The sequence below is a fragment of the Typopeltis vanoorti genome, chromosome 8 (assembly GCF_054136105.1).
Source record: "Typopeltis vanoorti isolate ZY-2024b chromosome 8, IOZ_Tvanoo_1.0, whole genome shotgun sequence".
NCBI lineage: Eukaryota > Metazoa > Arthropoda > Arachnida > Uropygi > Thelyphonidae > Typopeltis > Typopeltis vanoorti.
In genome coordinates, this window is record NC_143556.1 from 62,875,001 (window position 1) to 62,896,097 (window position 21,097).

Genomic DNA, 21,097 nt, shown 5'->3' on the forward strand with positions numbered 1-21,097 from the left:
TAGTTTTATGTTGGGGTGATCGCTGCTGAGGGCTTTAGTCATTTTCCATAGTGAGTCATCTTCAGCTTTTAAGGAGCTTAGTTTCCTCCCCCATTGCTGATTCTTATGGTCTTTAATTGCATATCGGACTAGGTTTGTTGCTCTGTTAAGCTCTTGCTTATCCTGAGGTGATAGTGTTGTATGGTACCGACGTCAAATTCTGTTTTTGCTGCGGATAAGCTTTAGAATCTCTTCTGGGAGCAGGTTAGTTTGGGCTGGAACGGTAACTGTGGAGGCTGTTGCAAGGCCAATTTGGATTGTGCTTTCCAGTTTGTAAATCGCTATGTCTACTTCTTTGGGTGAGGAGATAGATGGGACAGGGCCTGTGATGTTCTTGAGAGATGAGTTGAGCTTCTTCAGATTTGGGTAGGATTGTTCAGGGATGGTTTCTGCTTCTCCGCCTAGGCTAAGCAGAACTGGATTGTGGTGGGAGCTAAGATCATTAATAACCTGCAACTGGAATTGATGTGGGGTGTTCCTGAAAATGGCGATATCCAGCACGTCAGGTATGCCGAGTGGTCCGTAGTGTGTTGGTTCAACAGGACCTGCTATGGTGATGTTTCTTGTCATAGCAAATTTGTGTAGGCTCTTCCCATTATTATTGGTGTTCCTGCTGTTCCATGCAGGGTGTTTTGCGTTTAGATCTCCCGCCACTATTGTTGCTTCGTTTGTGTCAAGGAGCTGGGAGTGGTCTGAGGCTAGAATTGGTTTGCCTGGAGGGTTGTAGACCGAATATAGTTTTAGACTGCCTGTGTTTTTTGTATGTATTTCAATTCCAGTTTCTTCCAGGTTTGTGGTTGCTGATTTCTTGATCTCGTTGTATCTAATGCTTTTTTTTGACAAATATAGCAGTTCCGCCCCCTCTGGCGTTGAGTCTATCTGATCTTAGCAGCGTGTAGTGCCTTATTTTGGGGTTGACGCAAGGCTGAAGATACGTCTCGTTGACTAAAAGGATGTCTATCTTATAACTTTCAGCAAATTCTTTTACTTCCAGGAGATTGTTCTTTAGCCCGTTGGCATGCCAATAAGCAATCTCTAATGAGTTAGTTAAGTTGACTGTGTTATCCATTAATCATAGAGAAGATGATTTGTGTGTTTTTGAGGAATTTGTTGGTGTCAGCCTGATTGGGATTTGTTTTGCATCTGTTAACATCTCTTCTAAAGTAGCAATTATGGTTGCTGCAGTGGTTTGGTTGCACGATACTGGTTTGCTATTTGTAGAGACTGCAGATGCATATGACTTTTCAGGAGTAACGACCCGTGTTTTGATTTCAGGTGTAATTCACTTCTGATTGGGCAGGGGTTGTTCCTCTCTAGCCTTCTGCAGGTTGAATGGGTGGAGTGGGCATCCCTTGTAATTTGCTGGGTGTGGGCCGCCACAGTTCGCACACTTAGCAGGTGTGGTTCGTGGTTTGACGCAAGTGTGTGAGCGATGATTGTTACCGCATTTGACACACTTGTATTCCGCTTTGCATAGTTTTTGTGCATGCCCCTACTTTTGACAGCGATGGCATTGACCAGCTGAAGCCTTTCTTCTGAGAGGCTCAGTTTTGATGACCAAACTGCATACTATTTTAAGGTCGTAAATTTCTCTATGCTCTTTACTGATCTCGACCAAGATCAGAGGCATAGGGCGCTTGTCAGCTCGATACATTCGTGAAATTTTGATCGGCTCTAGGCCCTGTGATCTGAGGTCAGTAGCTATTTCTTCCACTGGAATCAGCCAGCTCTCTAATAACTACTTTTAAGTTTTTTTCGCTTTTGAGCTGAAATGTATGATATGGGACTTTTAGTTCATCCATAAGTCTGGTGAGCTGGCGGTAGTCCGAAATTCCTTCAGGTTGGATTCGGATTCCTTCATCTGTGCTTTTGGCTGATGTAAATTTGATGTTTGTATTCCTCATCGTTGTTGTGATAGCAGACCATTTTTCTTTTGTTCTCAAGATCAGAGGTGGAATCTTCTCTTTGGGTTGTACCCTGGAGACAGTCTTTGTTCTTTCATTAGGTTGTGCTGTTAATTCCATTGGAGTTGTTTTTTCCAAGGGTTGACATACTATTTCAGGCTCTGCTGCTGGTAAACTCTTCTTACGCTTTTTTCTGCTGACAACCTGATAGTCTGTAGCGTTATCTGAGTCCACTAGGGGCTGGTCGTTAACCGGTGACATAATCTCTCTGGTGTTATCTTGAGAAGTGCTGGGGAGAGGGTCAGGAAATTGACAGTCCTCTGTATCCACCTCTTCTACTTGGTGGATTGCCACCTTACCTGGCCATTTCCTTTGTAGTAGGCCTCCAATATGCTTAAAGACAGCCAAAAGCTGTTTGAAGTCAAGCTCGGGAGAGTCCATAGTTTGGCTTAAGAGAAACTAGCAGTTTCCCGGGTAATCCTGTAGACTGAGAGTCTACTAGCAAATCCCGTAGACAGCTTAGGATAAGCGTCCACCAGCAAAAAGTTAGTCTGTTATAGGAGACTATCCTAAAAACGAGGAAAAAGGAGTTTCAGGAGCTTACTTGGACACAGTGCAGCGATCTAACTCCCTAAAAACCATTCAATCACCACTGGTCCTCATTGCGGGTGGGGCCTGCCGGCCATTAGACCTCTGCATATTTCATACAGAGGGGGAGATAGTAGATCACGAACTGTGTTAGTTCTAGTGCAATGCGAGCTTACCGAAAAACCCTATATAAAAATCAACTAGGCAGAGTCTAAAGGAATACGTCCGATCACAGTGACAGCAAAAAAACTCTTGATCATGGGCTGCGTAATATATAAGATTTATCATTTTAACTTTGAATGTCCCTGATCCCAGAGAACTGCACTTTTTTACGCAAGTCTAAGTAAATAAAAAAAAGGTAAGTTAGTAAACTTCAGAATTTGCTTTTTACTTAGAAGTTCATCGAGGAATTTCTTAAATATTGGGTTCTTTCTCTTTTTTTACAGTAATGGAAATTAAGTTTCAGAACTTCACATATATCGGAAAAAAAAAGTTGGTGTTTTTTTGTTAAGACTGATTTTCTTAAACGTTTTTCATCATTGTGTACTTTTATTATTAACAATAAGGCGATTCTTTTGTGAAGCCACACGCTATCAAATGTTTTCATTAACTGCTTTTCTTCTGCCCGTATTTAAAGAAATTACGTATATGCATTTAAAAATAGCCATAGAAATAACATAATGACTTTTGCTTTTAATAGAATTTTTTCCCTTAGAAATAAATATGAATTTCCCTCATTATGAGAAAATAATTCCGAGTTGTAAAATCATCCGGTCAAGGAGATATTAATATAATCACAACTCCAGTTTTTTTAATTTTTTATTTATTTATTTTTTTTAATATCATCCTTTGTTAATCTGCTTTGTGAGCTACGTAATATATAAGATTTATCATTTTAACTTTGAATGTCGAATAACTGCCCTAATTAGGAATAAAGGAATGGTGTGGTGGGGAGGTGTATGTGCTGTAATTGTGTGTTCGAGGTCCGTTTGTCTGGATGTTGAATGCGAGCTAGGATGGGAAAGGGAAATCTAGCTGGACCAAGTAAACTGCAGATTTAAGAATACCAAAATCCAAGAGATAACTTGTTATGTCTATACACTAATGCAAGTAGTATCAGGGACAAAGGAATTGGATTTGTTGTCTTCGTGAATGAGTTGTGGACTAAGATTGTTGGCAGTAGTAAAATTTGGCGTTCTATCGGATGTAGTAACTGGAATCGGGTGTAAATAGTATATTATTTTTAAGAAAGATAAAAGAGATTGGATAGGAAATTATACCATTAATGATACGAGATAAGCCCAGTTAGAGTAGAAATTCATGAAAGCAATGACAATAGTCATATTCCATAGCAGTGAGTTTGAGACAATCTGGTGTACCTGATGCTAAAATATACAGACCTAAACGAGCAATCATTACGGATGGGGAATTTATTGAGCTGTTGTGACGCAAGTTTCTCAAACAGCATGTGAAAGAAGGAAGTTTGGATCAAACAGTGTTAGATTTAATCAAAGCGTCAGAACTCGTAGATCTCAGGTGTGGCACCACACTGGATGGAGAGAGAGAGTAAAATAGTTGAGAGAGAGAGAGAAGTATATGGGTAGAAAGTTCTAGAGCTATTTGTTAAAAATTCGGCAATACGGAAATATGGAATATCAGAAGGCATGCTAAAGAAATGTTCAGGTCTTTGATATGTTTGTATAATTCGATTCTCGGTTCGGGAAAGAATGTATGATAGTCTTTCTACAAAGGCAGTTAAGTAGTGTAAAAAACTTTCTTAGGCGTAACTGAACAGTTCAATAGTAGTTGGATACATAATATGGTAAACGAGGTGCATGTCTGCCGTTTCAGCGTTCGTAAAACGACGTATGTCCTTCGTATGACATCGAAAGCTTGAATGAGGAAGCCCAAATTGCTCACCTGGAGCCTTGGCGAACAGCGCCACCTATCACTTTTGGGTGGCGTTTCCGGTCATGCTTTCCTATGTGGTTGATTTTGATGTTCTCTACCTCCCCCTCAAAGTTTGCACGTGGAATTTTGAACCACCTGTACTGCATAAATTATACAGAAGAAATTTTAAAAGCTGACTTAACTATACTGGATGAATATTTTAAAAGATGGAGACTCTGTTTAAATAGGAGCAAAACAGTAATATCCTGTTTTCATCTAAATAATGACTTGGCAAATATGGAATTAAAAATTGAATTGAAGAACACTATACTTCCACATAATAAATTCCCTAAGTACTTGGGAGTCACAGCTGACCGTTCTGTTACTTTCAAACTTGGCATAGAAACTCAGGACACGTAATAATATCCTACGAGACGCTGAGGCACTACTTGAGGTTCAGGAGCCTCTACCTTTCGGACAACAGCTCTTGCTCTGGTATTCTCAAGTGCTGAATATTTGCTCCTGTGTGGCTGATTAGCTCTCGTACAAGGATTGTTGATTCCCAACTGAATAATACCTTAAGATTAATTACAGACTCTATTAAATCAATTCCAACTTATTGGTTACCTCATACAGCAGGCATTATTCCTACAGAACTACGTAGATTGAATTCTTTAATCACTGAATTTCAAAAAAAAAAAAAATTCTGGTAATCCAAATTGACCTATTCATTGCGGTCAACTACTAAAAAGCCAACTATCATTATGCCTGAAGAGAAAAGTTTTTAACCAATGTATTCTTCCTATATTGACATATATGGCTGTGAAATATTGTTATTATTATTATTCCTGATACCTCCAAGGAGTCCGAAAACTTATCGCGGGAGGACACCTACAACTGTCTCAACCATTATGGACACTGAATGCAAAAGAAATTCAAAAATTAAGAACAACACATATTTAGTATGTTAGTATCATAAGACTGGTTCACAAGGAACACGTGGATAAGAAATCAAACCAAAGTCTGACATCATGAGACAGAGTGAAGCATCTGAAGTGGCAATGGGCTGGGTATATTGCTCGAAGACATGATCAGCGATGGACAAAAGAAGTACATATATATATATATATATATATATATATATATATATATATATACACACAATAGAGTATATTGGAATAAGGAGAAACTAGCACTGAAATCCAAGAAAATCCTAAGGAATTCTTTCATTTTCATCACATGGTCACATGGTCAGTAGGAGGAGAAATGATTATGGACGAATGAACCTGTTAGATGGAAATGCTGGTCAAGGGACCAATGCAGATGACATAGCTGTTTATCATTTTATTGGATTATTTCAGGTTTCATTCCTGAAGAGATGGATTCCACTGACCTGGCTTTTCGAATAGAGTCCAGGTTCAGGGAAAGTTCCCAGTGTGTGGATAGAATGTAAGATTATATCATCACCCTATTGCATAAGGGTGATGATATAATGAAGGTGTCAAACTGTGCTTCTGTAGTTACAACAGCATAACAAGATTTTTGGTGCCCTTGGAAAATTTTTAGCTAAGCGTCTTTTATTTATACAAGTATATTGTGAAGGTTTCAATAATTGATCAACTGTCCTGACACAAGCAACGTTGGCAACTTCCCCAATGCCAAAGTGTTCATACGCCTCTGTGTAGTTATAATTATTAAGATTTTGGAGAAATTAGTAAGAAATCATATACCAAATTGGGTAGATGAGGATATTATTATTTAAGTAGATCCGCAGAGTCGATATTTAAATTGTGTATGGGTTTAGTTATCAGGTTAATTGGATTATATAAATTGTCTCTGAATTATCAAATGTATGTGTAGGGATGAGAGCGGTATCAAGGAAAAGGGTGGGCACACGTGAGGATCCTCAGGGGCTCAATACTGAGAACGTTGCTGTTAAACGTTTATCAATAACATTGTCACTGGATTGCAGGGAGATATTCAGTCGATATAAATTAGAAATTTATGGCACATTGTGAAAGTAACTAGAAAATTGCTGTAATACTGAGAAGAACGTTCGCCTGGATATAAAAGAGCTGTGGTTGTGCTGAGCAAATCTTTGCTCAGGTCACATCTGCAATACATGTCTAAAATGGTAACTGGGATTTCATGGAGATGAAATAACCTTGCAAAGGTATAGAGGTGGATAGAAATGTCGGTTATGAAGATAGATTGAGGACATACAAACTACAGAGTTTGATGGACAGATGACACGATTAACTACCTGTGGAAGTTGTAACAGAGGTAATAGTGTCTTTTTCATGGAGAATTGGTGGACCATGGAATATATTGCCTTATATGTTGGTAAAGAGCCCATGGTAATTATAATTATATTTTAAGTGCTTTGTTCATATGTAATCAAATAATCATCGTGCTTAGCCCTTTGACATTTTTCAAAGTGTAAAGGTAGTATAGTAAGCTAGAAACTTTTAAACAATGCTACCTAAAAATTTCCGAGTTGAATGTTCAGTTGTTTTTATGGGAATTATGAGATTTGTGATATATTGCCATTATATAAAGAGCTCTATAGAGTAGTGATACTTCTGTAATTAGCTCATTTTCAGCATACTTTCAAAATGATTCAATGAAACCAAAATCTACATAGTATGACAGATTTAGCCCTACTTTTCATGACTAGGCAGTCAATTTCATCCTTTGTCTCTCAATCCAAAATTCCCTTCCGCTTTCCAAGCCTTCATTCAAATAGAAAATGTATGAAAGCAGTTGAAGAAAAAACTCGGCTTACGACAGGTAGTTTACATCAAGAACTCAATCTTCACTCCCAGCCTTTGCAGAAGCATGCAATAAATGTAAATCAGCTATCAGAAAATCCAAATCCATCTTCATAAAAGCCACTAGCAGAAAACTCATCTTTTGTCCAAATGTCATCCATGGCCTCTGGTACCTAGCAAAACCCATTGGATGCAACCTCTGCTGCTACTACTCTTCCGTCTAGATGGCACTACTGTTACAGCACAGAAAAAACCGTCTCCTCGCTTCACTCTTTTGATCTAACGCCTGCATAGACAACGAAGACAAATCACTTTCTTGCATAACAGCAACCGAGTGTGTCTCCAGTGGCCTTTCGGCAGAAAGGCAAGAAGAATATTAGACAACTTGAACACTGCAAAATCGTCTTGTCATGACGGTATCTCTGCTTTTGTACTCAAATCTTTACATTACTCCATTTACATTATAAAATCTTTACTCTAATCTGGAACTCAATCAAAACATTGTGTTCCAGAGCTAACACTAGTGCTCTATCATCTCTCCAATTTTCTATACAGAATTGACACCTGTCCCATTTAATGGAAACTAACATATAACTCATTCAAAAAAGAGACAAACACATACAGTCCAACTACCAGCCAATTTCCATCATTTCAATTCTCTCCAAAATAAAGGAGAAAATTATCAATGGTCAACTTCTTCACTATCTAGAAGTTCATCAGTTAATCAGCAACGGCCAGTATGGAGTCCGCCAATCCAGATCCATGGCTGATATCTTAGCCTACATTACTCACCACCGGACATGGTCATAAAAAGTTTCAGAGAAACGTGTGCTGTTGCCCTAGAGATTTCCAGGACTTTTGACCGTGCTTGGCATCAAAGCCTGCTTTGTAAGCTACCTTCCATCGGCCCACCTGCTACCCAATGAAAATGGATAGCTAGCTTTCTCTTTGGTTGTTCACTGCGTGTCCTGATGGACGGCGCCCCTCTCTTCGAGCTTTGCTGCCAATGCAGGAGTGCTTCAGGCACCATTTTCTCACTACCCTCTTTCTATTATACATAAATGACATACTCTCAATCACTAAAAATCCTATTCATAGCTTTGCCGACGAGAGTACTCTCCATTCATCCTACTCTGTTGATAATTATTGTTTGCAGTCATCCCATATATTAAGATCATCTGCAGCCACTATCTTAAACGATGATGTCCATACCATCCTTCAGTAGGACAAGGTTAACTTAGTAACCTTCAATGCCTATAAAACGCAGTCCTGTCTTCTCTCTCGCAAAATGGATCTTAGCTCACCTTTTCTTAGTAATGCACACATCATACAGGACCATAACTCTCTCTCTTTTTCTCTCTCTCTCTCTCTCTCTGTCCTTGAATTAACATTTACCACTGGCCTCCAATAACCCAAACACATCACATCAATAGCTTCCTCTGCTTCTAAAAAACTAGGCATATTTTCAGCTCAAGAAGCTATTTTAAGCCCGTCCAGCTACTAACTCTGTATTAATTCCAAATCTGCCCATATTTAGAATACTGGTCACACATTTGGGGTGGTGTACCTAAAATAGGTTGACCATATTTCATTGAGACAAAAACGGGACATTGGAATGGCAAAAACAAGACGGTAGTTATGTAATATTCTGTATTCATGAAAAGTAAGACGATAAAAAAAGTTTTACTTTGCCCAATATGTATGTTAATAAAACATTGGTAATTATTGCTTCTGATTTGGTACGTGCTGAAGAAAATTTTGGTTCATAAATTTTATTGATCATTGTCGACAAGCAGTCATTTGCGCGAAAACTTTGGCCGTGACTCATAGTATGATAAGCAACAAGAGCTTCACTTTCTGCACTTTTATCACTTTCGCTATAGCGATTTTCGCTAGTTTGGATAGCGAAAATAGATAAAATCCATTTTCGCTATCCGATGAAAAATCAGACATCTCACCATAAACAACTGATGTTTTTAACTGAAGCCAGAGTCTTTTCAATATCCTTATGTTTCTGGCTACGTAGATGTTGGTTGATGTCGCTTCTGCCTCCATGATCAACGGAATAATGGATATTACAATTTTGGCATACCACTTTTGTTCCATCACTACACAGCTTGTCCGGTTTAATATATTTGAATCCTTTCTGGAGATCGTCATTAAAGCTGCAGTTTCGCCTCTTTGACATTACAAGGATAGAGCTAAAGATTTAAAAAATAAGACTTAAAAATTTAAAAAATATATGAAATTTGAACCACCGGCATTGAATAACAGAGCCACAGGTTAGCATACAAGCAAAACAAAAACTAACGCTACAGTAGAACAGACGTCGCGCCTGAGACACGCAAGCGTTGCAAACATGTATTTTTTTTTATTCTCTATGAATAAATCACTGCAGATATCAATATTTAGTATCGAACAATGCGATTCCATGGTTATACAAATTACTGGTATCCACGATATTGATATACGATTATAAGTTTTGAATAGTAATTTATGACTGATCAATATTAAAGTATATTTATAGTTTTTATTAAAAAAGAAAAAATTGACATTTTCATTAAAACCACGGGACGGCCGGAAAATATGAAAAAAAAAAACCGGTACGTATGGTCAGCCTAATCTAAAACCTCCTTAAAATTTTTCTAATTTTTTAAATAATAATAATTATAATTATTATTATTATTAATCGCCTCAACCCAATGATTTCATTCTCTTTTTTTAAAAAAAAGCACATACTGGCGCCCTCTATTGTACATGAATTCGATTAAGAAGCAGACGTCATAACAAACAAGCAATGGTTGTTGTTGTCGACGCGTGTATGTTTTAGAAGTAGTGTTTAACGAGATTTCATTAAGTGGAAAAGAATAACTTACTGTTTTATGTGTAGAATCAGTAAAGGTAGGCAAATGAAACTGTCTATGCTTTGAAGTATATAACGAGCTTCACTTAAGTGGAAAGGAATAACATTTTATGCGTAGAATTAGTAATGGTAGGCAAGTAAAATTTTGAATAATTGAATAGTTATGGCATTGCCTACCAATTATCGTCAATCAACAACCACAGCAACTACAACCCCTTCTCAGAGTTCAACCTCTCGACCACGTACTCAAGGTTCAAGTGTGTCCACTTCATCTCAGCCAGTACAGACATCTGCTTCCAGTAATCCTTTCGCTCAGTCACCTCATGGCCATCCATCCTTTAGTCCTGTCAAACTTGGATCTCGGGGATCGAATGTTGCCGATACCAGAGTACCTAAGCCACCAAAACCACCAGACAAACCTCTCATGCCTTATATGAGGTATAGTCGTAAAGTTTGGGATCAGGTCAAGGCACAGAATCCAGATTTGAAGTTGTGGGAAATTGGAAAAATTATTGGTCAGATGTGGAGAGAACTACCAGATGAATCAAAACAAGAATACATGGATGATTATGAAGCAGAGAAAATCGAGTATAATGAAGCCCTCAAGTCATACCATAATTCTCCAGCATATCAAGCATGGGTTGCAGCAAAATTGAGAGCACAACAAGCTGCTGAAGAAAGAGAGGCATTGGAGCGCAGTCCAGCAGGATCATTGATAACACCACCAAAGATGGATGGGAAAGTATGCATTCAGCCAGCAGAAGATGAAGAGGATGTTGATGAGTTTTCAGTAAAACATATTGCAGCAGCTCGTTATTTAAGAAATCATCGTTTAATCAATGAAATTTTTAGTGAAACAATTGTCCCTGATGTTCGTTCTGTAGTTACTACTGCTCGTATGAGTGTTTTGAAGAGACAGGTGCAGTCATTGACAATGCATCAGAAAAAATTAGAAGCTGAACTTCAACAAATTGAAGAAAAATTTGAAGCAAAAAAACGCAAGTTTCTTGAAGCAAGTGAAGCATTTCAGGAAGAGCTTAAAAAGCGATGCACCAAAGCAGTAGATACAGCAACTTATCAGAAATTAGTTGATAGGGCATACGATCAGCTGAAAAGAGACTTGTCATTAAGAGAAGAACAGCGTCGGCAACGTGAAGAAGTTGAGCAGCAGGTTCACATGCAGCATGATGATCAGCAAGATTGTACTCAGTCAGAAGAGCATTCCAACCAAGATAAAGATGTATTAGATGACTCAAGTTGTAATTTAAGTGTTGCCAATGGACATCTTGAAGAAAATAGTGAAAGTCATTCCCATGAAAGTGAAAGGGAGAGTGAGCAACAGTCTCCTGTAGAAAACATGCAGAATGGGCATTCCGTTATGAAAAATTTGCCAGAAGATACTCGAGCTCCTCAGGATGCAGTAACTGGTTCATTTAATGTTTCTACAGAAGTGAGGGGGATTCGATTACATCAAGAATCTGTTTCAGATTTACATAGTCAGCCTTTTGGAGCTGCACTTGCATCATCTCTTGGATCTGCAGGTGATAAACTATCCGAAAATAACTGAGATTCCAAAATAGAACTTTTTTTTATTAAACACTAACAACAATCTACTTATTTCTTTTCTTTTGCTAAAAAAAATGTTCAATACAACGAAAATTCAGCAAAGTACGAAATACTTGATAAGAATATTTGATATTTTTAGTTGACAGGTACAATTTCAGTGATATGATACACAGAATGATATACAAAAAATTTATATCAGATTACACATATTTACTGTCTGCAGGTTTTCCATTACATTTTCAATCTAAATGGCTAAAGTAATTAATGATTTTATTCATTTATAGAATACTAACATATTCCCAACAGGTACATCATGATTATATATATAAGATAAAAAACTATTTCAATCATATATTTAGTCATGGTTTAAATCACACAGTGATGGTCTTACAGTGAAGTATTACTTTAGTTGAAACATAAATTTATACCTGCTAGCTCTCTCTCTCTCTTTATATATCCTAAGAATAATGGCTTGCTCACTAAATCAAAGATGAGGCATTTATATACAATTAATGCTCGCATGTCAATTTTGCTTTGTAAAATATCCAAAAGCATCCAAATTTTAAAAAAATCAAATCGTCAGGTTCTTTCTGTTCACAGAAACATTTATTAAGCAGAGTATGAGTTATCGTGATTGAAAATATGGCATAAATGACATATATATAAGCAAATCAGCTTTGAGAACACAGAAAGTTTACAGACAAAGTATACTAGTTGGTGGCATATGTTGCTGTGTCTGTTGATAGTAGTGGTGTCATGTAGTCAAAGGATTATATAAGGGAGATAGTGAGTTGTAATGGAGTAGCGTGTCACCAAGGACTCAACATGGGAGGACTTGGCGATGTCATGGAATAATAATAATGAATATTAATTTTGAAAATGGCTCTGATGCTAGAATAAGAAATATGTTATTCCATTCTCAGTTAGTATCTTATTACTAGCATGTCTTTCAAGGGCCTCATGGGATTGATAAGTCAGCAAAGGAGGTACTGAAGTAAAGCATGGTGGTAAAGTCTTATAATGCAAGTTTGGTGCCACAGTATGCAATGGAACTGATCATTATTTTATTTTCTGCTTGTCCATTAGATGTTGCAGGTGCAGTTCCAAAGGGCCAACTATTAAATCTGCAACATATTAAATAGAAGCATGCCATAGTATTTCTTATATTAAATTTATATAGACTTTAAATTTACTCTGTTTAGGAAAGAAAAAGTTAAAAAAATGTGGACAGAAAAATTTAAGAGAAAATATCTTTTTGCTTCTTCAAATGTATACATTGGAGTGAGTATACCAAATTATTATTATTTAACTTATTCTATAAGAAAAAAATAAAATTTCTTCAGTGATTCCCAAAACATATCGAGAACCACTTGGACTGATTGTGATTAAACCTATTCAGCCATTACTTCCATTTTTGCCAACTGTTTGTGATCCTCATGCTAATATGAAAACAGACATTAATTTTCAAACAGGGGTCTAAATTACACTTTTTTTTTTACTGATGCATTCCACTCTTTCACCTTCTTTGGCCGATTTCTATATAGAATATTTCAAGGCCAAAGCACTCAACATAGTTATAGTTACTCTGAAACCATCAGTCTGACAGTGCTAAGTAGATTATTTGTTTGCCATTTGGCCCTATGGACCATATACATGCACACATTTTTAATGCCTCTAAACAGCCAATGCCCTAAAATACATTTTACAGTACAAAAGAAAGAATCTGAAGATGCTAGTCACCCACTTTTCAAATGGTTCACTGCCTTTTCTGTTTATAGAAAGCCAACACACACTCTCTGGAAGACACACAAACAATGATGCTACCATCACTCTGCTCAACCATACGATATCCTTAAAGACACTCACAGAGTCAGGTCTGTTCATTTTAATAACATAGCTCACAAAGGACCAATTATCCTTAATTTTAAGGCTACATTTTAAGCTAATGTCCACATCTTCTGAACAACATTACATCCCTCTCCCGTTTCCTCTTCCCCTCCCTAAACACAAATGACCAAAGCAGACTATTCCTGTTTCCCATATCTGAAGTATCTGAAAAGAAAGTATTACATAAATATAATCTTGACACTATACTGAAACCACACTTCAAATTAGCAGTCCTTCTGCTCACTAGAGGAAGTCTGTACCCTCTCTCACATCCACGATTATGGGAAGTACCTTATGACCTTAACTTGCTCTACTATGGACAAATAGGAAGTTAATATCTGTTAACATTTGTCACAGAGAACACAAAGAATACATTTGCTGTCATCATTCTGGTAACCCAGGCAAACCACAGTTGCAATACTCCTTCATACTGGATTAAATGAAAAAAAAAGAAAAAAAAAAGTGCTATATAGAACTTATTACAAGTCAGAGAGAGAGAGAGGCTATTTTTTGAGTTAGCAACAGCAACAATCACTCTCCTAACTCCCAACTATGGCTGCATTAATTTACCTAAAATTTGAGACAGTTATTTTAAGACCGACTCCAACCTAACAAAAACTTTTTATCCAGTTAGAGGGTACCAAGTTAGGACTTGAGGTTTCTTTTCTGTTTACAATTTCATTCTCTGCATCCTTATGGCATTGCCATAAGGATGCAGGGAATGAAGTGCAGGAGATTTTGGGCTGGTATGAATGATGGCAGGTGACAAGTGTTGTATGCGAGAAGATATGAAAGAATTGCTAGTACAAGTGAATAAGAAAAGTGAGATAAGAAAAGTTGTATCTGTTGCCACGGTATGATAGATGCATACTGAGACAAAGAGTTGTGATTGTGAATAAGTTAATGCACAGATTATGCAGAAGGAATAGTGTGAAGTTTGATGGAAGGAAGGATTTATTGGAGGGATAGTTTGCATTTGAATGGATTTGGGAAATATGTCTTGAGAAAGTGTTTTCAGTGAGAGTTTAGAAGTTCAAAGTGCAAAGAAACTTGAATGTTTAGGGGAAGATGCAGATGAGTGTGGGTTCAGGCAGCCTAGAGGTTAGTAGACAGGAGAGTGATCCTATGATGCTGAAAGTAGCTACCCAGGTTCTTAACTTTAGTGGGCTAAACAACAGGTGTAAAGGAGGTTGTGGGATGAAGCAGGTATTACAGTGTATACTAATGCCAGAAGTATTTGGAATAAGGATGAGGAGTTTTAGGCATTGGTTAGGTCAACTTGGCCATAAGTCATAGACATTAGTGAAACTTGGTTGACTGAGGATTGGGATAGATGCAAGGGATATGGTGTTTTCAGAGGGAACAGAAGGTGTTGCTAATGACAGCAGAAGAATTGAGGCTTGCGTGAGACAGTTCATTTGAAGATATTTGAATGTGAGATAGAAGTCAACAGGATGTAATACATAATTGGTTACTCCTATAATCTAGGGATATAAGGGAGACTGTAGATGGTGTGCATTAGTAAATTAGTATGATGAGTTCAAGTTGAGTAATTATTATAGGGAATTTAAATTCCACATAGGAAGAGGAAGGAAATGGAATTTGTACAACTTGTAAGAGATAATTACCTGAGACAGCATGTAATGGAGAGGGCACAAGGTTCAAGAGTATTGAATCTGGTAACACCATCAGAGAACTTAACAATATCCAATCTAGCCATACTGCCTCCTCTCGGAGAAAGCAGTTATGCAGTCTTGAACTGGGAGATTGCCAAATTTGCGGAAATTTTCTGTTAAGAAGGGAGTATATGTGGAATTACAAAGCAGATGATTGTGACAACTTAGGAGTCAGCTTGCAGGAGTACTGTGGCAAGAATTTGGAAATGAGAGATCTTGGTTGTGCATGGGAGGTGGTCTAGGGATATTTGAAGAAAGCAGTATCAGAATGTATACCTAGTGTCAGGATGATAACTCAGGTAAGAGTTAGATGGTTGAATAACATCATTAAGCAGAGTTGCAGAAAAATTGCAGAAGAAATTAACTTTACATAATAAATTTAGTTTAATCCTTTATCCAAGTGTGAACAAACAAAGTTTGCACCTGAAAGTATCATTAGGACGGGGTAAGGTGGTACAACACTAGGGCAACTCCTTGCAAAGGTGGAGCAAGCTACCAACACTCCTATCTCAGTATCTCCAACAATGCAAAACACATCTCCTTGCGGATATGTCTAATGTTATGCATTAAGGGAAGGGCCACAACCCAGACTAGTTTCGACCTTTATTGAGGTCTCTTCAGTGGGAGCCAGGCCCAAGTGGAGATACCAGGCAGAAGCATTAGCAGGTCATCTCTACCTATAGGATTTGCCAAATGTTGTGCCACCCTTTTTTAATAAATTAATCTGGATTTAGAGAGAAAGATGTTGAAAGTTTATTTTTCACTTGGTTAGAGTATAATAAATTTAGTTTAATCCTTTATCCAAGTGTGAGCAAACAAAGTTTGCACCTGAAAGAAAGAAGGTAGAGATGACCTGCTAATGCTTCTGCCTGGTATCTCTACTTGGGCCTGGCTCCCACTGAAGAGACCTCAATAAAGGTCGAAACTAGTCTGAGTTGTGGCCCTTCCCTTAATGCATAACATTAGACATATCCGCAAGGAGATGTGTTTTGCATTATTGGAGATACTGAGATAGGAGTGTTGGTAGCTTGCTCCACCTTTGCAAGGAGTTGCCCTAGTGTTGTACCACCTTACCCCAGTCCTGAAGATACTTTCAGGTGCAAACTTTGTTTACTCACACTTGGATAAAGGATTAAACTAAATTTATTATACTCTAACCAAGTGAAAAATAAACTTTCAAAATTAACTTTACACTTCCTTACTTGTATGTTAAGAAGGCCAAATCTAATTATTAGAGGATGCTAGCTGATGATGCCCCCAAAAAAATACTAAATGGTACTGTTGCTGTGTGGCAAGTAAAAGGAGGAACAACTCTGGAATGATGACTTTAAAAGGTGCTAATGGCAGGGAAGACAGAAGTAAACATAGTCGAGTTACTGGGTGATAATTTTGCAAGTATGCACCATTTTGGTTTGGTGATATTGCAATGTGGGATGTGATGACAATGACCAGTGAAAGAAAAGAGGTTGAAGAAATAGGATGTGAACCTAGCCATGGGGAATTCATTACTGGACAGGAATATGACATTTTATAGGGAACAACATGGTTTTGTTCAAAGTGGGGCTTGTCTAAGTAATTTACTTATTTTTTTATAACAGAGTGAATGGATAAATGAAGTTGGATAAAGAAATTGCTATTCATTGATACTGCTGGACTGTGCAAAAGCATTTGGCAGAATCCTACATGGAATTCTTTTGAATAAATTAGAGCAAATGTGATTGGATATGTAGCCTGGTAATTTAGATTACAGGGTAGCTGATGGACAAATTTAAAAGAGTAGTTTATGGAGCAGTCGGCTCCAGAACAACCAGCTGACTATTTGTGTACCAAATGGCCCGCTACTTGGTCCTCAATTAATTTGTACACCAATGATATAGGAAATAATTTAACAGGAAATATTCAGTTGTTTGCTAATGAAGCAAAACTGGAAAAAGTGATAATAAAGGTGATCATCTGGCAGGATCTCTACATGATGTAGAATTAACATGGTCAAGTGTAAGGCGATGTACTTTAGGAAGAAGAGATCACAAGCTGTGTACTACATTGATGGAACTGAACTGCAGGAAATTGATGATACCATGGACTTGGGGGGGTGACAGTGGACAAGGAGGAAGGCATGTTGTAAAGATGGCCAAAACAGCACATCAGATTACATGGTTCACTAACAAGCAGGAATAAGGAGGTTATTGTTTGTTCTCCTTTATAAGACTAATAATTATTCATCCACATCTGGATGACTACTGTGTGCAGATCTGGTCATCTGGATTCTGTACGTATGAAAAAGTGGTGGAGAGGACAGAGAAGCAAGTGACAAAGATTGTGGCAGGTCTATGGAATTCTCTTCCTATGAGAACAGATTGAAGGTCTGTGGGTCAGTTAGCTGGTAGACAAAAAAAAAAAAAAAAAAAAAAAAAAAAAAAGGAAACAAGACAGTACCATATAAGCCACCAACATGTTCATTGAAAATCACACGATATCGCGTGATACAAGCTCTCATCGTTGGTCGATCACGCGTTATCGCGTGGACGTCGCTGCCAAGTTTCTAAGTGGAATAGTATAGCGGCCACAGCAAAATTGCACGTAATATTTATATTGGCCACTAGGGAAGGGATCGACTTTCGTGGAGTGGGGATGGCTGCCAGCCATTGTCTATTGTTTATGTTAGCCAGTCCGCACAGCGGCGGTGTTCGGACAAGGCGACGATTTTGTTTAGTTATTCGTTGATTTAGCGTGCTTGAAGTTTGGTTTTTATTTATTTTGAGTATTGTTTTTTTTTTTTTTTTTTTTTTAGTAAGTTCCCTATAAATGTTGATTTTTGATAATTATTTTTTTCTATTTGTACGTTATTTTTAAAAATTCTATGTGATTATAAAAGACTGATAATTAAAGTTATAATTATTATATTTAAATGTTTTTTATTTGTAAAATATATAACTTATTTGACCGAATTACATATCGCGTGATAATTTGGCCACCACACGAAATTCCAATTTTCAGCTTGGCAATGAACATGTTAAAGGGGTTTTGTAGGATTGATACAGAAGACTTTTCAGTACATAGCAGGAAGGGAGATAATAAGAAGTCATCCCTGGAAATTGTATAAGATTATGGTTAGCAAGGATGTTTGGAGGGTGATGAACAGGTGGAATGGGTTGCCATAGGTGGTTGTGAGTGCTTTGTCAGTGAATGAGTTTAAGGAGACATGATAGGTAGTATTGTGGGAATAACAAGTCATCTGCAATGAGTCTTCAGACTCCATGGACACACCTGTATAATAATAATAATTAAATAAATTATAATACTGAAATAAAGTCACATAAAATATTATTTTATTAGTATAATTTTCGTTATTATTTCTGGGAACATTCCAGAAAAACCCCACGAAAACATCCTCACTTCACTAGACTCAACTTCATTATACACCAATGTAGATGTCCCCCAGAACACTAGACATCGTACACACACTACTCGCAGAAGACCCCACACTACATTCACGAACAAAATTAACACCCAGCGATATCATACACTTAATCAAACCAGTAATCTCAGCAAACTTTTCTAGCTTTAACAATAACATGTACATCCAAATTTTTGGACTCCCAATGGGACAAAACATCAGACATTTAGCTAAATTGTTCTTAGCACACACATAGAATCACTCCTACTCCCCCCCGGCATCACCTTTTATGGCTGATAAGTTTGACGATATTCTATGCATTGGAGAACCAACAAGCATCACCACCTTACAGGCATCCCTTAACGATCACAGCAACAGACTAAAATTCACCATAGAAACTGAATATGACAAATCCATCAATTTCCTAAACTTGACATTAGTCAGAACAAATGACAAAAATAGCCACGAAAATATTCCACAAAACCACACATATATCAGAAGCTACCTCCATTTTAACTCATACCATCCTCATCGATTAAAAAATCAGTCATCTTAACACAATTCATAAATGCTTACAAGTTTTCAACAAACCGTAATTATCTCAACACAGAAATAAAGAAGTTAACACAAATTTTTCAGAATCGGAATTACCCAACACAACTTATAAATTACGCCAACAAAACAGCCAAAACTGGGCCAAACAACCCGACAACCAAAACAAACTTCCCAACACAAAAAATTATCAAACTGCCATACATCCAGAACACATATAAAGCCTACAAATACATTTTCAAACACACTGACTATAAACTGGTGTTCACCACAAACCAAAAATTGGCAACACTTCTAAAACCTACAAAAACCTCACACACCCAAAGAAATATTAGAACACCACAACGTTGTTTACATTTCCCTTCCAAAAAGACTGTGATGTCACCTACACAGGTTCTACCATCAGGTCTTTATGGACAAGGCTACAAGAACACTTCTGTGACCATAATATCCCTATTCCAGAACATTTAAACAATAAAAAACGCAACAATCAAAAGAAAAACAGGATACAAAGTACAGGAAAAACTGAAATAGCAGTCCATGCCCTTGAACAAAAACATAACCCACAATTCGACAAGGCCATAATATTAGACATACAAGACAACAAAGCAATGCTTAGAATATTGGAAACGATAACCATAAAATGTAATGAAAACTCAATAAATGTCCACCGACCCTGCATAATCTCCGAGAGTTGAAAGCTCCACAACATAAAAAGTAGGTCATGACTTCGACCAATAGGAGACAACACAAACACACCAAAGACAGAAACACTTAACTGATATGACATAGCATCCACTTCCCCCACGAGTTCTGAAGACGACGGTTCGAAACGGCTCACTCCCACCCCTGACTTTTTCTCCTAAATCCTTCCTCTTCCCGAAAAAATAATTTCATCCCCCCTCCTAAAAAATGCTCTCTACCCACCCTTAATAATAATAATAATATTATACATATATTTAAAAAACCCGTTTTTTTTTCAAATAATTCCTCCACATTACTTTACCCCCTCCCCCCCCAAAAAAACAAAAAAACTTCCTTTTAACAGCATATGAAGACACATTGCCAGAATAAGGAGACAGAAAACAACATCCAAAAAGGTATGTATGTCAAAAATTTCTCCTATTTTTATTCTTCATATATTAGTTTTATAACACCTCAGTAATGCCCCAGAATTTTGGGTAAAGAGCCAATGTAAAAGAAGGGGCACTCCCAAACGAAAATAGGTTATATTAGCCATTAAAATAATAGTATAATTTTCGCCTAAGTATCAAAGGCATCTTCAGTACAAAGCTAATTGAACAATAACTGACAATTCAAAAAGGCACCACCTAAGTAACTAATGTAAGATAACTAAAAAAGGTCATTAAATTTCCTAACTTATTAAAAATAAATAAAATAAAATAAAATAAAATATATATATACATAATTTATTTTATTTTATATATATATATATATATATATAAAATAAAATAAAATATAATAAAGTATATATATATATATATATATACACACCCAATTAAAAAAATAATAAAATAAAGTTAGAAAAGATTAGCTGATTTAAAAAGTACTATCTCTGACAAAGGGGATAGACATAGACCATTGGATCTGTTATTTTTTGTCTTCTCCCTAACAGTTTTTAAATTTCTCATTCCTGAATAGAGGAAACCTAAGCAGATACAGATCTAATTTGGGCAATACTATGGTATGTATAACTTCCAGTTGAATCTGTTTCAGATATATTTATCAGTCCTTTGGATCAGCACTTGCACTTCTTTTTGGAGCAAGGAGTTAACTTAAAATATGCAACCATCATGATCACAGGATACAAATTTTGTGTTTAAAGATTCCCTTAGGACAGGGATTCTCAACCTATAGTACGCGTACCACTGGTGGTTCGTGAGCCACTGCCAGGTGGTACGAAAACAGATTTGCTTACTGTACATCTAATATCTTGAATTAAA

At 37.0% G+C, this 21,097-nt stretch overlaps 1 protein-coding gene across 1 annotated transcript; it reads left to right on the plus strand.

Annotated features, from left to right (window-relative positions):
- Window positions 1–10,010: 10,010 nt before the first annotated feature.
- Window positions 10,011–14,207, plus strand: LOC150104048 (SWI/SNF-related matrix-associated actin-dependent regulator of chromatin subfamily E member 1-like). Its single transcript, XM_090396712.1, has one exon. It carries the CDS (start codon window positions 10,219–10,221, stop codon window positions 11,620–11,622), a length of 1,404 nt encoding a protein of 467 aa, XP_090252838.1. The 5' UTR covers window positions 10,011–10,218; the 3' UTR covers window positions 11,623–14,207.
- The last annotated feature ends 6,890 nt before the right edge of the window (window positions 14,208–21,097 follow it).

What these genes read in the sequence shown, in the direction of transcription:
- LOC150104048 (XM_090396712.1), top strand. Translation starts at nt 10,219, where the DNA reads ATGGCATTGCCTACCAATTATCGTCAATCAACAACCACAGCAACTACA.